The sequence below is a fragment of the Phaenicophaeus curvirostris genome, chromosome 2 (assembly GCF_032191515.1).
Source record: "Phaenicophaeus curvirostris isolate KB17595 chromosome 2, BPBGC_Pcur_1.0, whole genome shotgun sequence".
Lineage (NCBI taxonomy): Eukaryota > Metazoa > Chordata > Aves > Cuculiformes > Cuculidae > Phaenicophaeus > Phaenicophaeus curvirostris.
This window is the reverse complement of record NC_091393.1, coordinates 84,325,815-84,350,869: the sequence shown is the minus strand read 5'-3', so window position 1 is coordinate 84,350,869 and position 25,055 is coordinate 84,325,815. Positions and strand designations below refer to the sequence as shown.

General features: G+C 39.7%; 2 protein-coding genes across 4 annotated transcripts in view; one reads left to right on the top strand and one right to left on the bottom strand.

The window, feature by feature from the left end:
* The window catches only part of NVL (nuclear VCP like), a 46,389-nt gene extending 26,375 nt beyond the window's left edge, over nucleotides 1–20,014 (top strand). The window contains exons 19-24 of one of the 3 annotated variants that reach the window (XR_011337051.1): nucleotides 1,009–1,115; nucleotides 5,591–5,667; nucleotides 7,129–7,217; nucleotides 10,326–10,396; nucleotides 12,188–12,358; nucleotides 19,943–20,014. Coding sequence is in view for 1 of the 3 variants with exons in the window: in XM_069852722.1 (XP_069708823.1) it covers nucleotides 1,009–1,115; nucleotides 5,591–5,667; nucleotides 7,129–7,217; nucleotides 10,326–10,396; nucleotides 12,188–12,232 (389 nt within the window). In the remaining 2 variants the exon portion in view is untranslated. Of the gene's footprint in view, nucleotides 1–1,008; nucleotides 1,116–5,590; nucleotides 5,668–7,128; nucleotides 7,218–10,325; nucleotides 10,397–12,187; nucleotides 12,974–14,455; nucleotides 14,805–19,942 lie in introns of those variants that run through there. The other 2 variants (XR_011337050.1, XM_069852722.1) reach the window with 2 other exon arrangements.
* On the bottom strand, nucleotides 17,631–24,114 carry DEGS1 (delta 4-desaturase, sphingolipid 1). The gene is made up of 3 exons (XM_069852752.1): nucleotides 23,992–24,114; nucleotides 21,733–22,475; nucleotides 17,631–19,479 (listed from the first exon to the last, which is right to left on the bottom strand). Exons 1-3 carry the CDS (start codon nucleotides 24,071–24,073, stop codon nucleotides 19,333–19,335), a joined length of 972 nt encoding a protein of 323 aa, XP_069708853.1. The 5' UTR covers nucleotides 24,074–24,114; the 3' UTR covers nucleotides 17,631–19,332.
* Nucleotides 24,115–25,055: the final 941 nt, after the last annotated feature.

The window sequence follows — 25,055 nt, the reverse complement described above, 5'->3', positions numbered from 1 at the left end:
ATAGAGAAATTATCAAGTGCATGGTGTTGTAATGCGACCCCTATTGAGAGTCTTTGTTTTGATTTTGTAATTTATCTGTTGAGCAAACTTTGTCATCTTCTCTAAATAATGTGGCAAGACTTCCATCCACAGAGACGCAAAAACAGGAAAATGCACTTATGCCAAAAGCAAGATAAAGTATCATACAGCACTATGCACAGACATATAAGAGAGATGTCTGTGGGCCTGCTGTGGCAGGAATTCAGTTTAACTCGTTTCACCTGGTCTAGATTAAATTAATACATCGAGTTCTCCCTTTTTTTCTCACCATTGTCATTATACTGAAAGGATGGTTTTCTTTATCTTCAATAGGTTCTTTTGTGACTTTACTGTTCACATTACTGTGGTATGTAGGAAATCAGAGTCATTTATGTTGAAAAAGACCTTAAAGATCATCAAGTTCAACTGGTAAACTAACGCTGCTGAGTCTACCACTAAACCACATCAACTCATCTTTTTAAATACCTCCAGGGATGATGCCTTAAGGCGCGGAGGGGCATGGTTTAGTATTTGATAGGAATGGTTGGACTAGATGATCCAGTAGGGTCTTTTCCAAGTGATTCTATGATTCTATGATAAATACAGCAAGTAATAGCATCATTTTTGGTATATGGGGAAATGGGGCATCAAGAAGCATTCAGAAGCATCATCTAGGGAGTTTGTGCTGAAATACAAACGGGAATTAAGCTCTTTCTCAGGTTATATGCCCTGTTCATATCTCTTGTTATATCAGTAGCCCTTAGTATTTATATTCTGCCTTACTGTTTGTGGAAGTTCGGTATTGAAGCCTGCAGTGCTAAAAGCCTGCTAGACATTTCTAGACATTTAAACTCTGAATAGTTTTATAGCAAAATTTGTGGTGATTTTTTGTTTCTTACTTCTCCACACATAATAACATATGGACTCTGTAGTTCTTCCTGGGCAATAAATTCTGTACTCTACAACTTTTTTCTTTTTGCCCTCCCTAAGATATAATCGACCCAGCTATCCTGCGTCCTGGTAGACTGGATAAAACACTCTACGTGGGTTTGCCACCACCTGAAGATAGACTTGCTATTTTAAAGACCATCACCAAAGTAAGTATTTGGAAATCACTTCTGATCCCAAAGCCTGATGGAAGGATTTAATATAAATTAAGTTTTGCAGAGAATTGCAGGATCCTGTCTTATCAAACACTTGAGGTCATAAAAGTAAACCTTCAGCCACATCTGCTGTTAAAATTGCTCCAAGACTGCAAGGGATTGATAAATCTTGTAAGGCAAACCTGTTAAACAGAAACTGCTGCCTTTATAGTCACAGTTTGAACAGGCTTAATTAAAAGATTCCTATCTGTATGAGTAATGGGCCTAGAAGTGTTTTGTAAGCTTTTTGGGGGGGAGTTCCACATATTCACTGAAATGATTCACTAGCTCTGGCTGGTTTGCTCAACAGTAATTGGGAAGGGAAGCTTGTGATGAAAAGACTTGTCAAAGTAAATGTGAAAATATAAAATACCCGCCTTCACAGGTCCTCCCTGCCACTTCGGAGATTTGGATTATAGAATTCCGTTTGAGTATTTCTGTAAGTGCAGCACAGCGGTAATCAAGCCTTTAGAAGAAGAACATACAAAGCATTATGAATTACTCAGCTATTTCTTAGTTTTTCTGATAGGCCAACATTGATTATTAGGAGCAGGTGTCCTATGAGATTTTTTTTTTGAGCTGCAAAGGAGACCAAATCTTCACTATAAAGAAAAGGTTGCACAGTGTTATGAATAGATAGTTTTATGAAAAATGTGGCAAAAATTATTTAGTAAATTTGAAAAAAGGGTAATTCATATTTGCATAAGCATAAAGTTGTGGCAATAGTTAATCCCATAGGAGAATTCAGAAAGGGAGAACTCATTCAAGCATGTTCGTTCATGCCAAAATGGTTGTTCAAAGTCAATCTCTTATTACAAATCGAGGATGATAGACTTCCCATCATTTATTCTACCCATGACTTCATGGGGGAGGAAAAATGTGCCCCCTTATGCTCTTAGCAGTAGGTCAGTTCATTGTTTCTAAGTTTTATAAAAATATTTTACTTTAACTTTTTACAACTCTTTCCCTCAGGACAGTTGCCTTTTAAAAGAGCTAGAGGGAATTTGAGTGTAACATCCATGAATAATTTTTCAAATACATTGTTAGGAATTATGGGTTTTATTTTACCAATTTATTTTTAAAAATAACTCTGTGTTGTTTGAAAATTGGGCGTTTATGGTGGTTCTGACTTAATACAACCAACCTGCTTCTGGAAGGTCAGTCACCAGACTGTCTAAACAGAGCAGAAGGATTCTGGTACAGAGTTTACATCTGCTCTGTTTTTTAATGTACGGATGTTGAGTCTTGCTCTCCATAACTTCTGCTGGAGAGTCTTTGGAGATTTGTAACTGTCTCAAGTGTTCTCAGTGTAATTAGTGATGCAGGAAAACAGAGCAGCCAGGCTTGGTGTGAGGTTTCATGGGAAGGGGCAGGTGGTTTTAAACAAAAGGGATTTCTCTGACTCTCTGCTAGGTTTCACTTGCTGGCACTCTCACGGCTACATATGGTCACCAAGATGCAGGCATCTAAGTGGTCAGGCCAGGACCAGTTGTTTGCAACACTGAGGAACTCTGCATTGAGTCCTCATCTCACCACTTGGCTTCCTCCTTACTGGCAGTGATTTGTTAGAACCGTTTTCTAGATTCCCCTTAATAATCAAACAGTTTAGAATCATGCTTACTTCAGCTGCCATAAATCTTAGGTGAGGTAGCTGAAAAGTGTCTTTGCTCCCTTCTTCTGGCAGTCTTAATGGCTACCGTCTATCCTCCTGCTGGGATAACACCAAGAGGAGTGGCATGTATGATGTGGTAACCTCATCATAAGGTTACAACACACAGTCTGATAACCCTGTTATCAGAGTGTATTTGTCTTCTGCTGACAAACCGCCTTTGCTGTGGCCCTATCTGATTATGGGACACCTTCTGATGTAAGCAACACAATGCATGGTGTTTACCATCTTGGTTCCTGTCAATCCTATCCTTGATTATCAGAGCATGTTATTTTTTAAATGCCTGATACTTCCACACATATATAATTAGTCCAAGTATTTTGGTTACAAAGCTTTGTAGTGAATGAGTCTTTAATGATACTTTTTCTGTTATGAATTAAGAGGCCAGCAGAAGTGAGATAGAAATATTCTCTTTTCCTTGCTCATTCTGTGAGAAGGCTGCCGCTGTCCTCACTTTACTACTTCCACAGTCACTAGAGTTCTCATAAAGCTGGGAAAAGTTTTGTATTTCTAGTGTTAAGAACAAGAAATAGGTGGTTGTTTTCTTTAAAAATGTATAGGATTTATCTACAAGAGCACAGAACATGGAGAGAGGAAAATGTTTCATTACTTGAAAGACCTTATTTTTTGTCACACTTCGTCCGTGCATTCTAGACAAGGAAATTTGGAAACTCTGTGTTCAGGAACACTTGCTTAAAGATGTGTTTGATGCAGATGTGAGTGACTTCTGGGCGGTGGCATGCGTTCCCAGAAATCCCTGAAAAATACACGCACAGGATGTGCAAATTGAGAACCATTGCAGAAGGATAACACGGGTGCTTGCAAAGGCAGCATGAGGAGTAGAAAAGGGAGTTATGAGGAGGAACAGGTCGTAAGGAAGACAGACAGCCTGAGTGTGGGTTGAAGATTTGTTGTGAAAGAGTTTTATTTCAGTTAACTTATAAAAATGAATCACTTTTTAGTTCCATATTAATTATGCATGAGAAATGTGTTCGCATGTTTAAGTGTACGTTCCTGCAAGCTGTATCAAGCATCTCTGGCACACGTACTGCTGAGCTTGTCTGCAGAGTAGGCAGATCATTCCACTCAAAAAACGCCCAACTCTTGTTACTCAAAGCGAGAGGTTAAAACATTTCCTGTTAGCAGAGGTGTCATCTCTGGCTTGCAGTCTTGTATGACAATTATTATCCCATATGAAATAGTACAAGGCTTCCTTATTTCATAGAATCATAGATTAGTTTGGGTTGGAAGGGACCTTAAAGATTATCCAGTTCCAACCCCCCTGCCATGGGCAGGGACACCTCTCGCTCACCTTGGGGCTGCCCAAGGCCTCATCCAACCTGGCCTTGAACACCTCCAGGGATGGAGCAGCCACAGCTTCCCTGGGCAACCTGTGCCAGTGCCTCACCACCCTCACTCTCAAGAAATTCCTCCTTACATCTAGTCTAAATCCGCCCCTCTCCAATATATACCCATTCCCCCTCGTCCTATCACTACCTGCCTTTATGAACAGTCCCTCCCTAGGTTTCTTGTCGGCCCCTTCAGGTACTGGAAGGTTGCTATAAGATCTCCTCAGAGCCTTCTCTTCTCCAGGCTGAACAACCCCAACTCTCAGCCTGTCGAGTTGAAGTCTCTCCTTTCAAGATGTTTCGAAATCAGTTCCTTTGTCTTCAGATTTTTTTTTTCCCCTCCCCAATCTAACTAGTATTCTACCAAAGATTCATTCCAGATTCCTCCCTTACTCTGTTCAGTCCTTGATTATTCTACTGCCTGCTAAGTATTCAAGGGGTTTGACTTGCCTGTCACTATACATTTTATTTTTTTCCTCTTGAAGGCATTGTAGGTATGTGGTGTATTAGTTCACCTGAAGTCAGAAAAGAATTGTATGAATTCATGTACTTCTGTTAAATGAGTTTCTGGCAGAAACATGCCAGTTTTATCAAAAAGTGCCCCTTCTTGTCTGAATTCGAGTGTTTTGATACTCTAGACACCTTGAATCTCTGTACCATCACCATACGACTTCACTGTTGTCTAAAGGTAACAGGGAGATCTCCACGCTTGGTGTTTGAAAATGTTGTTGGCTGGTTTCAAATATAATTTATAATGCTGTTCAGTATTTTTTCTGTTGGAGATGCAGAAATAACAACAAAAGAAACCATTCTGGGGTCTTCGTGGAAGAAGCACATATGGAAGAATTATAAAATATATATATTTATGAAGAATATGAAGGAGTAGTGTGGAAGTCTATAGGAATATCTGCAGTAGATGTAAACTGTTACGAAATGCAGAATTCTAAGCTTGAAAATGTATGTGTGCAGTGTAAGATATACAATTAATTCCATCTTTAAGGTGATAAGACTAAATCTACATACTTACTGCGTAGCTATTTGATTTCACCACGCAAGGAAACTAGAAGTTCAGCTAAATAATGCTGTTGATGTAACCAGCTGCTTAAGGCACGTCCACATTTGGAACCGTGTCAATGTTACGCTGCCCTGTGACAGGCTGGCCATCATTTTGTTAGGGAAAATCTAAGCTGGTGGGAAATTCAATTTTAACCTAACTTATTAATTCTTAATTAATTTTTTTAAGGCTGGTTTCCTTCTTGTTGGTTTGAGATGAGAAACAATATTTGTGGATGTTTCAGGAAATTCTTCAGGCCCCGCATGATTCCTGATTGGTGAAGCTTAAGAATTTCAGGGATGGCATGTGCAAAAAATAGTTTTCCTATCTTCTGCTTTTTATTACCTCATTTCTTTAGGATGGCACCCGGCCTCCACTAGATAATGATGTCAGCCTTGAAGAAATCGCTTACAGTCAACATTGTGATTGTTATACGTGAGTAGATTCTCATTTTAATATTTAATGTGCAGTGCCAACAGTCTTCTGATGCATCATAATGTGTGTTATCTTGCAATTATTATCTACACTTTCAGAGTTTATTAGCCTTTTTCCTTACACTATTTTTCTTGTTTTCACTTGCGGGTTTTTTTCAAAGAGTTGGTAGGAATACATAGAAGCTAAAGTCTTTTTCATCCGGAATAGTCCTCTTCATGTTGTAAATCCTGCTCAGTAGAGGCCTTCCAGCTTTGCTTGGGTTTGTTTTATAATTCTTGCATAATCTGAGGATAAAAGAGCCCTCTAAGTTATGGGCCCATATACAATGATGATGAAAGCAAATTGGTTAAAGAACCGTAACCAACTTGTTCTGTCACACGCTTGAAAGCAACATGTTTGTCGAAGCAATGAGGGCCGATTTCAGCTTGTGCTTTGGGAATGCCATGGTGTGTTTTTTAGGAAAGCTTGACAGCCAGATCTGTTGGAATAATTTGCAGTTGCATTCTACAAAACTTCAGAAAGATTTAATCTGTTAAATTATTTGTTAATAGTTAATGCTTTTCTGGAGTTCACAAAAGATAAAGTTTATAACGTGCTGCTTGTCACAACATTGCTTTTGAATCTTGGGAATGGAGGCTATCGCCCAATGATTTTTAATTTGCCATTGTTTCATACTTGGGAAAGACGAGAATTTTTTCTTTCTCTCCTCCTTTCCCTCACTGTGGGGTTTTTGGGGGGAGGGGTGGGAAGAAATAGGGTGGTGTTTGGGTTTTGTTTTGGGGTTTTTGTATTTGTTTGGATTTTGTTTATGGAGGGTTATGGGGTTTTTAAAATATAGCAGTATTTCTAGCATCCCCAAATGATGCAGGAAGAGTTAATTGTGAACATCTTGTTTGGTGCAGTGATTTGCACCAGTCTGGAGGCTTGTGAAAAGTTCAACGGCTGGGAACTGGAAATAAACACTTAGAAAGACTGATCTGACCATATTTTTTGTGGATATTGTTATTTTATGAGCATGTTAACTGTTGATCCAGCTTTGAGCAAGGCAATAATGGGTGATTCCATAGGAAAAAAATGTATTGTGTTCCTACCAAGTGACACGATGTTAATCAATCCTTTGGCATTTTCAAGGATGCTTGGTGAGGTTTTTACCACTTCCCTTGCTTCTCATTTATTTGATCTTAATCTGCAGCTAAAATCTGGAGGACATCACTCTGTAACGAAGATTGCAGGGTAGTCCTTTGACCTCTTTCCAGTGTTCTTAAGATGAATCTTTATGAACGGTTGGACTCGATGATCCGGTGGGTCTCTTCCAACCTGGTTATTCTGTGATTCTGTGTGATTCTGTGACAGCACAACCAGTCTCCTACCATCATTTGTAGAGTCATGCCTTTCTATATGCCATCAGCAAAAGATGAGAGAAATCTATGCTAAAATAACCTTCTCTTTTTGTATCTCTAGAGGGGCGGACCTTTCTGCTTTGGTGCGTGAAGCTTCAGTTTGTGCCTTGAGACAGGAAATGGCCAAGCAGAATACTAGAAGGGAGAAAGGTAAGAAAGCTTTATAAAAATCTTAACTGAACAGTGAAAAAATAAAGGGAATGTAAAGTATTTAAGGTAGTTCCAGACAAGCAGAAAGGCATGCATGCTGTACATAAACAGTGGATTACTTCTGAGCCAAACAGAAATTTAAGTGAGATTTCTTTCAAGAACACATAAACATCTTTCAAGTAGATGTAGGGGAGAGTACAGGAAAAAAAAATCGTTGATGCTGGACGCTCAGCATAAATATTTTTTTCTGAAATAATATGTGTATAGTTAGATTTTTTCCAGTAATTTCATTTGTTATTTTACCCTTAAGTCAAAATGCGAAGCTAAGATGGAATTGGGACTTTTCAGGTGATGTCCTTGGAAAATACATTAGGTTTTCGTTATGCCTCTGATTGCCAAGAACCATGCTGGAATATTAATGGCTTTGAATCATTCCTTTTAACCTGGTACTTATCCAGTCTCATCTGATTTTTAACAGTAGATTAAGAGAGCAGAATATTTGCATTTCTTGCCTTTAGGGAACTAGCACATTCATTTAGAGCAGGAGGGAAACTCAGACTATAAGAATCTTTGTTGTATGACTTGGTTACCCATTTTACTTGCTGTAGATGGAAAAAGCTCTTGAATTAAGATGGAGATTGGTGAGTTTATCCTGTTTGGGTTTATAATCATCCAGAATGCAGCAGGCTTGATCAAAGATGTTAATCACTTCAATTCAGCCTTCACATCTAGGATCGCAGCCTGAGCACTTATTGTGTGAATGTGCTGGCGTCAGCAAGCCCATAATATATGCATATGGTCTGCATGTTTGTAACAGCTGCTTTTTTGGGATGTCCTTGTAGTTGGATTTCCAAGATGTCAGCCCTGGCTAGTACAAAAGTGTGTAAGGTGGTTTCCGATTTGAGACTACATTCATTTATACGTTCAAAGGAGTAGTATGCATACACAGCCTGGACAGTTTCTTCTTTCAGCATTGCCACAGGACACTCACAACTGACTCTCCTCCCATGCTCTGTATGTGACTGAGTGCTGTGTCCCCTCATCAGTCAGTACGTTAAATTGCCTGGCTGGGATTGAGGGCTGCTCCTTGCTATACCTGATATTTTCCCTCTATAGTAAATTCAGGGGCACATTTGTTTGGGGTTTTTTTAACACTCAAGAGTGGTTGGCTTGAAGGGATTCTTTATAGTGAAAGATGTGCTTTTCATGGTATTTTTGATCACGTTAGTCCAGTCACTGTGGTCTCAGAGCTGTGGTGCCAGAGTTGCCAGATGTCAGCTGTTGCAGTTGGGGTGGAGGGTGGGGAGGTTGGGTGGATTTTCAGTTTTATCAAGTTCCTCTTCATCCTTACCCCAAGCATTTGACTGTCTAGAAGAGTTCAGTATCACTTGCAAACTTGGACTTTCTACTTCTGTCTCCCTTTTCCAAACCACTGATGAAGATGCTGAATTAAAACTGATTTCAGCACCAACACCAGATTGGGAGCCTACTGCTTGCCTGTTCTCTTCCCTGAAAAATGACCATTAAGCCTTATGGTCTGTTTCATACCCTTTAATCAGCTCTTAGTGCACCACAAGATCTTTTCTACAATTCTGGTGACTATAACAACAGATAACAAGATTTGGCCAGCAGTTCTGCAGTTTCATAGATGAGTTCCTTCAGAACCTTTGGGTGACTGCCCTTTGGTTGCGGTGACTTCTGTTAACATCCTAACTTAAAAACAAAAGCAACATTAAATTCTCACAGCTTCACTTTATTATTTTATGAAGTTTTGATGGCTCATTCTGAAAGTGATTTGGCTTCTGTGAAAGACCTAGGTCCAACTCTGTGAAAAAACTGTGTTGAACTGCTTTTTATTTCTATAAGTAATGTTTCCTTGGGGAAATACGTACATTTAAAATATCAGTATTTTAACTTTTTTGCTTCTACTGGTGTAGTTTTTATGGTAATGGGAAACTTGAGAAGAGCTTCAGGCAACTGAGATGAGAGAGAATAACAAGGCTGTATGTTTAGTTCAGTGAACATTAACCTTTGTCTTTACTTTTAGACCAAGTAACCATAATTGTAGACAATTTGCTCTTCTGGTTTATACCATAGACAAGCTCTAATTTTTAATTTAGCACCTTCCAGCTGCTTTGTAGTCTTGCTATATCAGCAGAATGGCTTTTTACACTCAGACATCAAATATATTAATGAAGAATCTTAACACTATTTTCACGTTGGAGCATCTCATTTCACATTAACAGTACATAGCTGTGGGATCAAAAAGTGTCATAGTTAAATATGTTAAAAATGCATCAAATTGACTTTAAAGACATACTTTTGTGTACCTCTCGCCTGCTACCTGTGCATTGTAATTGATCTGTATAATACTGGTATTTTGGGATTCTTAAGTCTCAATTAAACAATGCTCTTGCTTATACGAGCAGAGGAATGCGTTACTCATTTGAGGTATGCTTACTTTTTAACATAGTACAAAAAGCCTGTTCAAAAGGTTAAGATTAGGACTAATTACTGCCAGATAGCTGCATTAAGGTAAAAAAGGGGGTTGTATAAACTTAAAAGAAAAGGGAGTTAAAGGGAAAGCTTTCATCACTTCTGGGTAATGCCAGACAAGACAATCATATGAAGTAAATTATTCACGAATTGAACATCCTGTAGTAGAATGTGAGTGGTAACAAAAACTTTTCCAGGTACTTAATAACACCATAGGGAAGCTTAATATTAAATATGTATAGAAAATAAAGCCCAGAACTGGATGGTTTAAAGGACTTGAATTCTGACTGGATTTGAGGTAAACTGCAGTTCACTTGGCATCTTTGAGAATGAAATTCTTAGTCTAAGTGGAAATATCTTAAGTAATATTTACTTGCTTCAGAAAGTTCCTTGGCTTAAGGTGCAAGGGATAGAGAGATGAAGATCTTGCCGAAGTTCATAGACAAGAGACTACATAAAACAAGAATTCAGGTGTTCATAACACAACTGAATTAAATCTCATCCAGCTGATGAGCACATACAGTTAGGTTTTGTGAATGCTGCCTCAAAATACAAGCAAAAGTTCCTTGATTGTCACTTAATTTAGTAACCCATTATGCTTTGTTCTTTAAGGAGATATCAAGATTTCCCATAAACACTTTGAAGAAGCTTTTCGGAAAGTAAAATCTTCAGTATCAAGAAAGGTAAGATAAGCTTCAAGCACATAACACTGATAATGATTCCCACCAGCTTCCAGCATAAAGAGAATATCCTCTCCAGGGAAATAAAGTTTGCAGTACACTTGGACGTATTTCAAACAAGCAACACTGTTTCTGCATTGAACAAACTTAATGTTTTTCAAAAGTTCAGAAACAAAAGTTTCCCTTTTCACCTGCAGGTGATGCATTGTAGGAAGATGGATTACCATGCTAACAAGGTTATTTTTTAGTACAGCACCTTGGACTTTCCATTGGCATTCCCAGATTAGGTTATCAATCTGGTTCTAAACTCTTATATCTGTGGAATTTCCAGTGAAAAGTGAAGGCCTTTAGAGCGCACTTCAACTTGCCACCAACTACCCTGTCAAAGATGCTCAACTGTTTCTGTCAGCATGCAAAGCTGTAATTTCAAGATAGAACATAAAACACACTTTATCATCATAGTTATTTCTTATCAGTCTTTTCATTATTTGCATTTGTCACGAAGTTTATTTTAAAGGTTTTCTCACAGCCTGTTCTTTTTAATGACTGCAAGGAAGCATTTTCAGTCATCTTAATTATAGGAATTGAAAAGCTCATATAGGGATTGTTAGTGCTGCACAGCTTTTGTGCATAGGTCTGTGTTGCCAAGAGTGTACTGCAGCCAAATACATTAATATATTCACTTCTAACAGTAGCTAGAAGTTAGTTAGTTAACTATTTCCTTTCATTATTATTTGTATTTTATTATATGTATGCTTAGTAAACTTTTTAAAATTTAAAAGTGATCTTTGCTTCAAAGACCATTTAAAGATGGTGCTGGTTGTTGGTTTTCCCCCCTTTGCTAATCATTAAGCAAACAGTTCAGAAATGACAGCCTCTAACACAGCAGTCACTGGTAGGTATTAGGACATACTCCTTCTGGTTCTGATGAGTTAAACAGTAATGGCATTCTGCATCTCAAAGGCAGCTTCTATCATGTCTCAGAGCCCTATATTAAATCTATCTCAAGCACTTTCAGTTAGGTATTATGAAAAATCTTTGGGAGTACAAGACAACACTTTCCCATTTTGAGATGCTACTTCTTATCTGCTAAATGAAGTCATCTGACAAACTCTGCGCACCTGCCTATGAATACTGGACGACACAAAAAGCCAGGTCACTGATTTAGTACTTCTGATTCCTCTTTTCCCTCTGATACACATCTCTGAGTTCAGTTGACTTGCTTTTAATTGGTTGACTCAAGACAAACCAAAATAAGTTGTTCTAAAAGCTATGGACAGATACAGATGTCACCTTCTGACCCCAGTTATTTTAGTAAAAGTTAACATCTTTAAGTATTCTGTTCCTTAAACTGTAACTTTGAGAGACTAGTGAAAAGAATTAAGGAACAGTTACAGTTCAAATTAGACTAGCAGAAGATTATCTCGTCTGTTTGTTTTGGCAGAGATAAATGAGAGTAGTATGGCAGTTCAGCAGCTTCTCTGGCAGAGGGGGCAGAATCTTAGTGCAGCTGCAGTCTGAACATAGCACAGCAATACTAAGCACTCTTGACAAAGGCTTCTGTTAATTACATATCATTGGTGACTTTCACTGGAGAATCTTATGAGTCACAGGGTAGGGGCTTTTTTGCTATATTTTGCTCTTTGGTAAACGTTTTTAAATATAGCTACTGGCTCATGTGCTGGTTTGTTCCACTTTCTTTTTAAATACTATATATAAAGTCACTATTAAATGTTCCGGGTTTTTTTACCATTGTCTGAAGTAATCTTTTTCCTCTTATCTTGGCACTGCTAGGATCAAATAATGTATGAAGAACTGCGTCAGTCACTGTGCAGGTGATGCACTTGGACATTTCCCAAAACAGACCTATTCTACATCGGTGGAGAGTTTTGTAATACCCATGCCTGATTTCAAGAGAGGAGTTGGAAAGAAGCTGTCTCAACTTTTTAAACTGTACTGAAAAAGGTCATCATAGCTTACTGCTCTAAACCATCCCTAATTTAACTATTCCCAGAATAAAAGATACAATAGACACTTCCTTCTTATCATGGTTTAAGTTGTAAAAATGAATACTTGTAGCACTAAAGAGCTTATACCATTCTGATGTAATATTTTCTGTCCTTAATCAGAAATCCCTCAGAGGCAGAGAGGCTAACCTTTCAAAGGGTTTGCATAAATGAAAATGGCTGTTTTCAAGAACAAGGACTCTAGAGGAATCCCTGGGAGAATAGAGCTGTAGAATTAGTCTGGGAAAGTACTGCACCGTATGTTATCATACCATTAATCATGCCTTTCCCAAAGAGCGACTCATGATGACTGTGCCAGCACAGGTTCTCTGAGCTACTAAGTTTCCCTTCAAATTATCAAAAGAAACTATCTGGAGATAGCAAACTGTCTTTAAGTTATCTACAAGAGAATAAAGTTTAGAAATCAGAGAAATGTTATGAAATTAGGATTTAACAGCCACCTGAGAAACATTTGAAGCAGTAAGACTTACCCCAACAACCTGGTTCTTAATTTTATTTTTTTTTGACAAGACAAATGTGCAACAAAAAAATCTGTTACAGACTTGTTTTTATATCTTCTGGAGGAAGGAAAGTGTTACTGTTTTAAGAAACAGGTCAAGAGCCTCAAACTTTTTTTTTTTTTAAATGCAAGAAATTCCATCTTGGAAAGAAGTTCTTTAATTGTTAATCTCACTTCCTACCTTTCATCAGGGTTAATCTTCCTAGACAGGAAATGGATGCTTTCTGCTAAGACTTTCCATTAAATTTGCCAAGTTTGGCAATACCAAACTTTAAAAAAAAACTATTTAAAGTCATGAAAGTTCCATATAAAACAGTAAAATAGTTTTTCTAAGCCACATTTATTCTGCAATCATACCCTCTCGTGACCCTGAACAACCTGATCTACCTTCACAACTTACCTTGCCTTGGGAGGGAGCAGCCTCTTACAGCTTAGATTCTTCGCTGTATTACCATCTGACAAAGATCTTGCACACTTTTCCCCCAGGGAAGCAGGGAAGGCTATTGCGAATAACTGATCATCAGACTTGTGTTCCAAAGATACTGCCACTCAGCAGCTTGTAGTTCTATCTGCTTTTTTCTATAACGTAGTGTGACATTCCTTCCTTCCTCTAAGGAAGCCTAAGACTCAGTGACTCACGTTGTGGCACGTAGAAAAGTTGTGGCACGTAGAAAAGTTGTGGCACGTAGAAAAGTTGTGGCACGTAGAAAAGTTGTGGCACGTCATCATAGGTCTCCTTGCAATTGTAAATCAGGCTTGGGGCTTCAGGAATTACTGAGTCACAGAAATCCAAGATGGAGGATCATTTTATGTCAGTAGTTTCACTGGTGGATGTTTGTTACTGTGGGACAATGCAATTAGTACTTATCACTTAAGCAACTAATTTTAATGTAAAATCATAACTAGATGTCATCTACGGAGCTATAAATGAACCACCTGTTACATAAACTTTTGCCTGGTATAGCTCTAAATCTACACGGGTTTTTTACCACCTCCCTTAAAAGCTTTGTAGGAAGCTACAACTGTGGGAAAGCAAACTCTGAACCCTTTTAGTACAGTAACACACTCGATCCACCCAAGTGTTTGAGTTTGCCAGTGAAAAGAGAATCAAGCAGGACCCCCATGAAGACCAAGCCTCAAATGTAATTTTGCAGCTATCAGCCATTTTCCTTTAGATATGATAATTCAAAAGCTCATTACCGTTTTTACCTGCCTGTGACGTGCACTGGTTTCAGAACAAGTAAAATATGTATATAAACTTGATCAGGCATAAAAGGTGCCCTCCTGACTGAGCTACAACTTCAGTGACAAAATTTTAAAACATTTTGTCATCCTTTATTGGAAGAGAAATGGGGCAAGCAAGCCCCATCTTTACAGCTGGAAATAACCACATGAATGGTTTCTCCTTAATGGTATATAGCGGATATATATTCCTGCTATCATGTTTAAGGAGAGCTGCAGTCCATGAGCTTATGAGAGAGTAAAGTCCTCAAGCCCTGGCATCTTGACTTAAAAATTTTTCTCCTTTCCTCTTAGGATGGTATTATGCCTTTGTATATGTGGAGAAAGGAAGCAAGGCAAGACCACAGAGGAAATCCTATTCAAGTAGCAGTAATAACAGTATTACTATGCAAGTAGTAATAAAAATAGTCTTGTCAAGAACAGAGAACATTTGCCTAATATACAAGGTGTCTGGTGATGATTCTCCTTAACACGTGATAGTGGAAGAGGAACTGGAGTGCATGAGGGTTTGAATTTACAAGAAAATCTGAAGTTAAGTTGAAAGACAACCCCAGATCAGTCAGATGACCATATCCTGTTTGCTTACCTTGTCTGGGCTGCTTGTTTGTCAAGGAGCAAAGGAAGGCAATTGAACTCTGACTGTTCACACAAGAATGCTGCACACACTTTTTCTTGGGGGAAATTCTGCTTAGACTACAGTACTTACTTTTTTCAGTGATAAGAGAAAAATTGCAAGATTACTTATATGGGAAAAACAGAGATCACTTTAGGAACAAGCATTTTCATGCAAAACAGAGACCACTATTTCATTCTGCATATGAAGCTACCACCTCTCTTAGCAGAAATGCCTAGATACTTTCTTTTTTCCTGAGGCTAGCCATATATCTAAATCACAATGAGTCTATCCTAGAACATATGAGATGCTACTTTAAGCATGGATAGGGGGAAAAGGCAGAGCAGGGAACTGTTAACAAGTGAAAAAAAACCCAAACCAACAACAAAGCAAACAAAAAAAAACCCCCCAAAAAAATCTTTGCTCTTGGCTAAATAGAAAACTTCCAGCATTCTGTCCTCACCAAAGTCTTGTGTATCCAGACTTAATTGCAAAACAGAGGACTTAACAGAGAAGAGATAGACTTGCAGGTTGTTCTGTGTCTTAAGACACACCTATTTGTCAGACTGCCTCCCTAGGACCTTGCAGAAACAATCTTGGCAGACCCAAAAGTGGCTTCTGTGCTTTGTGGCGTGCAAGCTAAAACAGCAGAACTTGCTTTGCATTAAGTCTTCTGAGACTTTCAAATTACAGAGGATACACTTTGCAAAAGCTGTGTCTTGGACAACTTATGCTACCTGAAAGCAACTTTTCTCCTCGTTCCAACAGGAATAGTACGGCAGTCTGCAGCCTATAGCATAGACAATTTTAAACAGCATAAGACCATGTTGACAGTTGTACTTCATCTATAATAAGGAAGAACAGCTTTAAGTTCCACTGTGGCATCCCACTTCATGCGATACAAGAATAAATGCCAAGGCAGCAGATGTAAACCACTGAACTCATTAACAGCACCCACTTACCTAGAACAGACCCATTCCTCAACACCTGTAGACTTTAAATGTGCAGTATGTGTTTGCCAGCTATATTTAAGCCTGAAACAGAGAATTTTGAGAGACAGAACCAAAGTCCTGTCTCCTTTTCAACTGACCTCTGGTTCCAAGTAGGAAGTATTGACCTGGACCTGAAAGTATGAAGCTCTGTAACTAGAAAGATGTACCCATTTAACACATTTTAAGTGCTCACTGTTTTGGAGCAGACAGGTTTGGCAGCAAAACAAGACTGCTAGAGGCAAGAGTTGTTTTGAAAGAGCAATACATCCACACCTGTCCTGTGGGAAAACCTCATGCCTAGTCTGATCAGACTCCAGGATGCCTTACTTAGTCCACTTAAAGAGCTTCAAATAATTGGGGGTGGGTTGGGCATTACAAGCCATGCAAGGCATTTTATTCTGAAAGCCCTAAAGGGGATTCAGAGCTCTGCACGATTTAACTGTAGCTAAAATACTTGGATGACGTTTAACACAGCGGACCCAAAGTCAACTGTGTTTTGATAGTTAAAACTCCTGGCTTATTTCACACAAAGGAGAGGTTTGCTAAACTAACAGACTAGCAAGATGCTTAAGTTACACAGAAAGGAACAAACCCCAACAAGCATGTGGAAAGGACAAAGTTAATTCATCCATTGGAACAGATTTGTTAAAATATAAAAATCAGTATAACTGTCAGGCTTCTTACTGCTCTTTAACTTTGATTTATTCTTCACTGGTCAGTCAAAGCTCCCTCCAACTTTCAAATAAAACATTTCAAAAATTATACTAACCTGTTTCTTCCAGGTATATTTTAATAGCATCAATGAAAAATATTTCGTTCCTTAAAAGCAATAACTAATGTTTATATTTTTTAAAAAATTATGTTTCTTCTTTATGCCATGCCTTCAGACAAAACACCACATTAAAAGTAGGACTAGAAAAAAACTAGTTATTCATTTAGAATATATCAAACGCATGTCAAGTAGTCCAGCAGGTCTTAATTCCTTTCACCAGTGGTTCAGAAATGCTTCTGGTTTTTAGTAATGACAGTATGCTGCAATATATGTAAAATTCCAGATTATCTGCTTCTGGCAAAATCCCTGCACTACTCAAGTGAAGTGTCAAGGCCTTGTGTATTGCACAAGAATTGCATGCCTTACCAGTGCTTGCAAGAATCAGACCATAGTTTAGAGCCAAACTTAAGCCTGACTGGCTTTGATTAACATAGCCCAGTGTTCTCCAAGAAGTAGCCAGCAGGTGTTTCAGGAATATTATGGCAAGCATAGGTATCTCCCTCAGAAACAACTGTGCAGTTCTATAAGCATCTTATTTTCACTTTTAATCAGAAGTGGAAAGGAAGATTGTAATTGGGATACCTTAAAGCACTATTTGCAGATTTGAACAAGTGAGATGGCAACTTCAGTCCTGTTTAAAAGCAGGAATTCACCCTTGCACTATCCACTGGGAGGACAGCAAGGGGCATCAGTAATTCTATGAAATCAGTAACTAAGCCCAAGTGTGAAAGTTAAACTCTGAGCTCTCAGGTAGCCTAGCATGAATACTTAAGATAAGCAATTTCTCAACTTTAGCTTTTAGCTGCAAAACCTTTTGGAGGTGGTTTCCACCCTTCATTCAGCTATGGTAAGCCAAAGAGATTAAATTCCACCATACACTTCTTAAGTTGACAGTGGCTTAAAAAGAAAGGTTTTTTTGCAACTTAAGCATACTCAACTCTTTCCAAGTTAGTTTTCTGACCAGTAGAAAGGTAAGGCGGTGATTATTTACAGTTCATCTATACTACCACTGAACAGAACAAGGTCTTACATCTGCTTTAACAATACATCTCTAAAGGTTAAATCCTTCAGCATTAGGGGACCAGTCAAAAATCCGCTCAATGTTACTTTATTCTTTGCTTTTTAATTACATGTAAAAATACTAGATAAAGTATACTTTGACATTACACTGTACCCTGAGCAATATGCTGGCTAGCTAGCATGTTATTGGCATCATAATTAAGTCATTTTGCAAGTCATTGGCATACCTTCATACCATTTCTATTACTTAACCAGCAATAAGGGCCTCTGCTTACAAAACCCAAACCACATGTTGACCACAATGAAGCAGGGTTTGAGATGTACATGCTTCTCAGGCACTCTGCTTCTTCAAAAAAAAAAAAAAAAAAAAATCCAACCAAAAAAAACATACACAAAATGCAGAGGCATCTAAAAGTTACATTAGAGCAGAGCAGCATGGACAGTAGCCATAACTTCCACCTTCATCAGATTCTATCTTTCAGATAGGTGAAGAACATACCATAGGATCACCATTTGAGATTTATGGGCGATTTGTAGCCATCTTTGACAGCTTGAAGCCATCATCAATGCATTACATGATAGAAGGCAAATATTCTGTGCTGAGGTATGTAGAGATGCATTCCTCAGGGTTCAGCAAGTCTATCCGTTCTCTGTTCCCAATTTAAAAGCCTCTTAAGTAGGAAGTTTGGTATTATCTCCTGTGCTCTCACCACATTTTCATATGAAACAGATGAGTTTATGTAGGGTACTGGAGATTTAGGGGGAGGGGGAAAAAAAAAAATCAGGATCATTTAACAACACTTTTCTGTGTATATAAATGATAAATATGCTTAATAGGTAGAGTTGTCCAGGGATGTATCTAGCCTTGTTTTCCAGAAGAGTATCTGCTTCAATTGACTATACAGAAAAGGCCACATTACTAACTAACATTTACACTCATTTGGAATTTAAAGCTATGGTAAGAGCAGAAACTAGGACAAGCCTAATAATTTTTCCTTGCAGATCAGCAAAATCCCAAACTAAAAAGATTATTTCAATGTGAAAAACCTAATCAGTTTTATGAGGTTGCATAGTGGCTTACACAATATGATTCTAAATGCTAGGTGCTCAAGCTATATGCCAACACAAGCAGCTTAGGCTGTAGGTGGGATTGCACAAAGTTAGCAACACCCTTCAACTCCCCGCCTTTTTAGGGGGAAGTCACACAAACTGTTTCAAAACATGCCAATTTCATTCTGATAGATTGCTCCTTTAAGGTACTTAAAACAAAGTAGAACTTTAAAGCAATGCTTCAAATTACATGTTATATATTTAAACAAAAGCAGACATTTCTGTGCAAATTTAGTTTTACCCATAAGTTAAGAAACAGGTTCAACAGAAGATTTAAGTTAACAAATCAGGACTAACAGGTAAGTACAGCACTGTTACACTAGTCATCTAAGTAGCATGTTGTGGGCAGTGTACTACATTGAGAACTTTAAAAATATTACCAGCTGGACAGATATTTTATATAGATTTAACCACCAAAGTAAATTCTGTAACAAAGTGATTTAGGATTATGCACGTAATACTGATCCTTAGGCAAACATACACACATTAAACCAATGAATCTGAGGACTGCAAGGAATGTTATAGCTGGCAAGTTTCTGTTACAAAATCTTTAAGGATGCATTGCTATGTTGCTGTAGATCTTAATTCAGGACACTGGTGAACATCTTTAGCAAGAGACATTATACCAGCCACTTTAAAGCAAGCAAAGTGTTTTGCCAGAAGTTTAATCTTGCTTCACTTCACCCTTTAAATGCCTTTTCATGCGTGAATATGGGCTGATTGTGTCATCCATCACGAAGTCATACAGTACTTTTATCCAAGAGTTATATTGTGGCAGGTTGTCATAGTATTCAGCTGCTATTTTCTTCACCTAAAGAAGAGATACAATGTTTATTTACTGTTTACATTAGCACCAATTGTGACAACTTTACAATCCTCAAATCGTAACATAAGAGAGAGCACCAAGTTTCATTTTATACCTTTGCTAAGAGTCTACACGAAATGCTGCTAGTGCCACAATGTTTTTTTTTTTGTTCAGGAAATTTTAACTCCCTGGTTATGTGAACTTCGTGTTAAGCTTCTCTATCAGAGCTAAGCAGAACAAACTGTGCTAACACTGTGCTACCTATAAAATGATGTAGCTCACAAAAGCAAGTAGTTTGATTGCTAGTGGAAGTGGGTGACTCAGTTCAGCACTGACTCACACATCTATGACCATCACTAAAAATGGTCACGTTATAAATTCTGTTAAAATGGTCATGTTATAAATTCATGTTAAAAATGGATGTTATAAATTCTAGGAAGATGTTTAACACTGTTATCTTTACATGTAGTTTGAAACCTCAGCGTTCAGAAGAACACACACCTTATTTCTGAGGAACATCTTGTTTGAGGACAGACATTCAAGAATGAATATAAACTGCTTCTAAAGACTTTATTCTCAGATGTACGTAGACCACTGTTTTAAACTAAGAGCTGGAATTTCAGTTAGATATCCTTCCTGATATTTATATATATTTATATGTGTAAATATAAGACCAAGCACCTAAAGCCTTAAAAGTCCAAACAGAACAAAACTGATTTTTCACTAAATTTCGTTGCTTTAGACAGAAGACTATTAAGTTGTATAAGCAACAAACACATAAGGTATTTGCATGCCCAGTTTGTAGGTGAAGACAGTTTTGATCCATCATCACACCTATAGATTAGTGCATCTAGCCAGGATACTTCTATTCAACAGGAATTATTCTCGGCTCACCAGTACCCCAGATGGAATCAAGTGTTCAGTACTTCAGTGACCTTTAGCACACAGCATAGCAGAGTCCAGTCCAATCAAGTTAACTACAGTGTTCTAAAGAAAGGCTTTGTTTTCTTATTAGAGCCATGGATTGCGTGTCCTATAGCAGAGCTGCATATTTACCTTTGCTATTAAATACTTGGTGAAAAAAAAAAAATCGTTCCCCATGTACAACTTGCAAACTGGTGCAAGTGAAATGCTGGTTCACCAGCACAGATCTATGTATCAAAGGTGAGTTAAAGCAACTTCAGCTGTATTTCAAAGATTAAATCTATGAATAAGAAATCATTGGTTTTGAAAAACAAAACCAAACCCCCATAAAACCAAAATCTCAGCAAAGCAAATACAGAATTTAACTGCTCTGCTAAAGAAGTGCTGGAGTAGTTTAATTTACAGTTCCACCACTGACAACAGAAATAACAATCAAGTTTAGACTCCACCAAAGACACAAGCTTTACTGTTGCCCAGTGCAATAACAAAACTACAAGACCAACACCATATCAGCTGTTAAACTGCAGTTCACAGTTTGAAAAACACTTTACAGTGAAGATGAGTTTTAGGTGTAAGCCTAGAAGCCTGTGTCCCAAACGGTAAACATGTACACAATAAGAACTAAGCTTCTGTTTAAAAGAAGCCAGCAAAGACTGAAACCAGTTGGATATGTCACACCTGCTACTCATGCAGATGTAACAAATCAAAGTCTTAGGTCTGAAGCCTTGATTCTGTCAGTGTACAGCTGATCTTACTTAGGGTCCAAAGGTTCTCACTAGAGGAAACTGAGCTGCTTCAAAATAGAAAACTATCAAACTACAGCACTACAACCAACATTACCAGTACCTCAAACCATATCTTTCCCCACCAGAGTACGGCAGTGATGGAAGAGACTGAAGGATAAACATGCATTACAATACTATCCTTAAGATTTCAAAGGCAGAGCCGACAGATCTCTGAAGGTATCTGCAACTTAACTAATTTTCTACATGCTTAAACTGAAGACAAGGCTGATTGTACTTACAGAAAAATAAAGTTAGTACAAAGCTCAAGACATGCATTTCCTCCCCTCTCCTTTTATGGAAGGGGCTTGAGCAGCCAGCACACTGGAAGCATTTTCAGGGCACCACTGAAATGGTAAGTTAATCACTCCTTTCACCACCCAACTTAGAATCTGATTTTCATTTGGTTTGGCTTTTTTTTGTTTGCCTGGAGTTTTGTGGGGTTTTGTTTTAATCCCCCAAATGCAGTTTTTTCCATTGGTGTTCCACCTGATTTTAAGTTAAATTAGTGCTTATTTTAAGGAAAAAGTAATAATCTTGGAAGTAAACTTACCAGTGGAAGGCTCTTGCCAGGAATATTGGGGAAATCATGATGTTCATTGTGATAGCCGACATTAAAAGTGAGCAAATTAAGTGGCCCATAGTAGGAGTAAGTCTCATGTCCTTTTAGAAACATGTAATGTTCAGCTATGAAGTGTCCTGAAATTGGGTGCAACCCAAGTCCAAGTACTGAACCAGCAAGCATGTAAAAAATAGATTTAACTCCCAATAAATAATATATCACGACATCAAAAGAAAGCTGAGCCAACAAATTGATTATTTCAAGTTGACTAATGGGTTTGGGATTGATGCAAAGAGGTCTAATGGCATAGAAAAAAGGCTGAAGAACAATCCATATGAACTTCCTAAAACGGGTGCAGAAAAACCAGCCTTCAAAGTTGGTAGGAATGTCCACATCAATTCCATCACCTCCCAAGTAACGATGATGATCCATGTGATATCTCTTGAAGGATATGGAGTATGGGAGACCAATGGGTAGGTTGGCAAATATTCCAAACCATCTATTCCACATTGCTTTGCTGTTGCCAAAGGCACTGTTGTGAGAGATCTCATGAATAGCCAGAGTCATGGAGTGGCTAATACAACTGCCAAAAACATAAGCCCAGAAGATAACCCATTTCCAGTCCAAGTCTTTAACTAGGTAAAATGCAGTTAACTGTGCAAGAACCATCAGCACAACCACCCAGATCAAGTTGTGGTCTGGCTTCATCAATGCTTTTATCTCTGGATGTTTAGCTAGATGGGAAGAAATGAAAACGGAATTATTTAGAAGCTTTCCCCACAGCCAACTATTCCAATTAGATTACAAAAGCAGATACAGCCCTCGCTTCCCTCCCTCCTAATCAGGATTTGTCTGCAAAGGCAATGAAAATGCACCATCTTTCTGATGCAAGTAGCTAATATTACAAAAAGTGGAATATTTTCATTTAAGCTGAAGTAGTGTTAAGTCGCATCTAAGTAACTGTGTTCTTTAGAAGTTAGACAGAATGTCCTGCTGAGAGCATGTTTTCTAACAGCGTTTTTCTAGACATGGCTCATTCTGAGAATATAAGGTCTTATGCGCAGTGTGATCTGTGCTGAACAGATGTCTCTGCTTCTGTGATCACCTCTGTTTGCAGCCTTTCCCTATCTCAAATGCAAGTTCAAGCATAGAAATGGAACCAGCTCCAAGTTAGCAAGAGTTCTGACAGTTGTAAAGATTATAACAACATTAAAATTAGCCTTTAGAAAGTAGGAGAATATGCATAAGATTTCTGGGAAAGTTTATCAATATGCATGTAAGTAGGAAATACATTCTGTCCAGGCTCTTGCCTCACTGCACACAATGGATAGAGATCAGTCCCTTGTGTTGCCCAGGCCTGGTAAAGGTTCTAAAACTCCAAAACAAGTCTTAGAGAACTTATTTGCTGGCATTTTTTGTATCATTTCCACTCGCAATATCTATTCCTATCATGAGTCTTTTAGGAGAAAGTAATTTTCACATTTTTTCTGTTGCTTAGCAATTAGATGCATACGTGGCAGGCACCTCTAGCCCACCCAGAAGGAAAGTAGCTTTGAACTGACGGCTCACCAGCAATTCAGGAGCGCTAAAACAAGCTTAAGTCCGGTTTATTCGTCTTGCTTGAAGTCGATTATTGACCCCCAACACCGGGAGCCACAATGCCCTCTATGCAGGCAGGCGGTCATTATTAACGCCTGACAATCACTTGTCACCGGCATAGGCTGCCCAGGGAAGCTGTGGATGCCCCATCCCTATTCAAGGCTAGGTTGGATGGGGCTTTGGGCAGCCTGGCCTGGTGGGAGGTGTCCCTGCCCATGGCGGCGGGGGGGTTGGAACCGGATGATCTTCAAGGTCCCTTCCAACCCAAACTATTTTACGTGACCAACGGCTCCGCTCGCTTCCTGCCTCGCCCGCCCCGCGCTCGCCTCGCGCCTCAAAATGGAGCCCGGGCAGCTCGCGGCCCACCCCCCCGCGCCTCGTCCCCCCCCTTTCCCGGCGCAGCGGCGGCTCCCGCCCCCACGTACGCGGCCGGCGCCGCTCCCCTCACGCGGGTCAGGGCCGACTTCGGTTCCAGCCGCTCCCCTACCCCGCCGGGAGCTTCTCGCGGCTGCGGCAGAGGGCGGGCCCCTCCGCCGCGGTGTCCCCCCCAGCCGGCAGCCATTTTATGAGGGGGTCCCTCCCGTGTGCCCCCCCTTCGTCCCCACCGCCACGTAGCTAACAGCAAGGAGCACCGCCGCCCCTCCCGCTCACCCAGGATCTCCTTGCGGCGGTCGGCGTGAGGCTGGTCCGTGTAGACCCACTCGAAATCCTCTCTGGCGACGGTGTTCCCCATGTCGGCAGCGCGGAGGGCCTCCAACCCTCCGGAGCGCCCTGCTCCACGCCCGACTCACGGCGCCTACCCCCACCCCCACCGCCCTTTTACAGCACCGCGAGGCGTAAGCCCCGCCCACTGCGCGTCCCCTCTCCCCATTGGCCGCCGGCAGCGCGCGCGGGCCCCGCCCCCGGCGCGCGCGCGCGTAGCCGGTGCCGGAGGGGCCGGGCGGGGCCGCCCCTCAACCGCTGTTCTGCGGCCGGGCGGAGGGGAACGAGGACGAGGAGCCAAGCGACCCTCCCCCTCCGCCGCCCGCCGCCTCGAATAACGTCCCCTACGTAAGGACGGAGAGGGGGAAAAACCGCGGGTGGGTGGCACCGGCCCTACCCCCGCGGCCCTCCCTGCCGCCTGCAGCCGCCTCGGTACCGGTTTAGCCGTCCGTGGGATTTCTGCCCCTCTCGGTTGCTGGGCGGCCTGCCCAGAAGCCACCGCGGACGGCCGGGCAACCCCCGCCGGCTCCCTTGCTTCGGTCTGGAAACAGAAAAAGCATCTTACAGCGCCTCCTTAAAAAAACGGTGTTCCAAAGGTTAAAGGTTCGTGGTTTTAAGGGTAGTTTGTCCAAAATCTAAGCTTCTATAAGCTGCCAAAAATTCTTACAAAATGCCGGTGCAAAGGTCCGAGTTTTCTTTGCTTTCTGAGGTAAGGAATTAGAAGAAATTCTTTGCCGATCTCCTCTGCAAGAACTGAAACTCAATCTGCCCTACATGTATTTCTCGTCTAATATTGACTGTGGGCAGTACAAAGTTTACGTTATGTAGAAGTTGAATCACTACTTGCTTGGAATTTTAGTTGTTCATAAATCCGATCGAATTAAAATAATCTAAATCAATAAAGGTGATAAAAGTAACAGAGGAAGTTATCGCAAAGTAAATTGTACCTTATCTATCGATGTAATATATCTTGAGGTTTATGATGCATCACTTAAAATGTATTAGTAATAATA

Bases quoted from the DNA above. Each gene is read 5' to 3' on its own strand.
- DEGS1 (XM_069852752.1), bottom strand. From the start codon at position 24,073: ATGGGGAACACCGTCGCCAGAGAGGATTTCGAGTGGGTCTACACGGAC. The intron at 22,476-23,991 runs GTGAGCGGGAGG...CTTCCCATCTAG, and splicing joins CCGCCGCAAGGAGATCCTGG to CTAAACATCCAGAGATAAAA. The intron at 19,480-21,732 runs GTAAGTTTACTT...TCTCTTCTTTAG, and splicing joins CTGGCAAGAGCCTTCCACTG to GTGAAGAAAATAGCAGCTGA.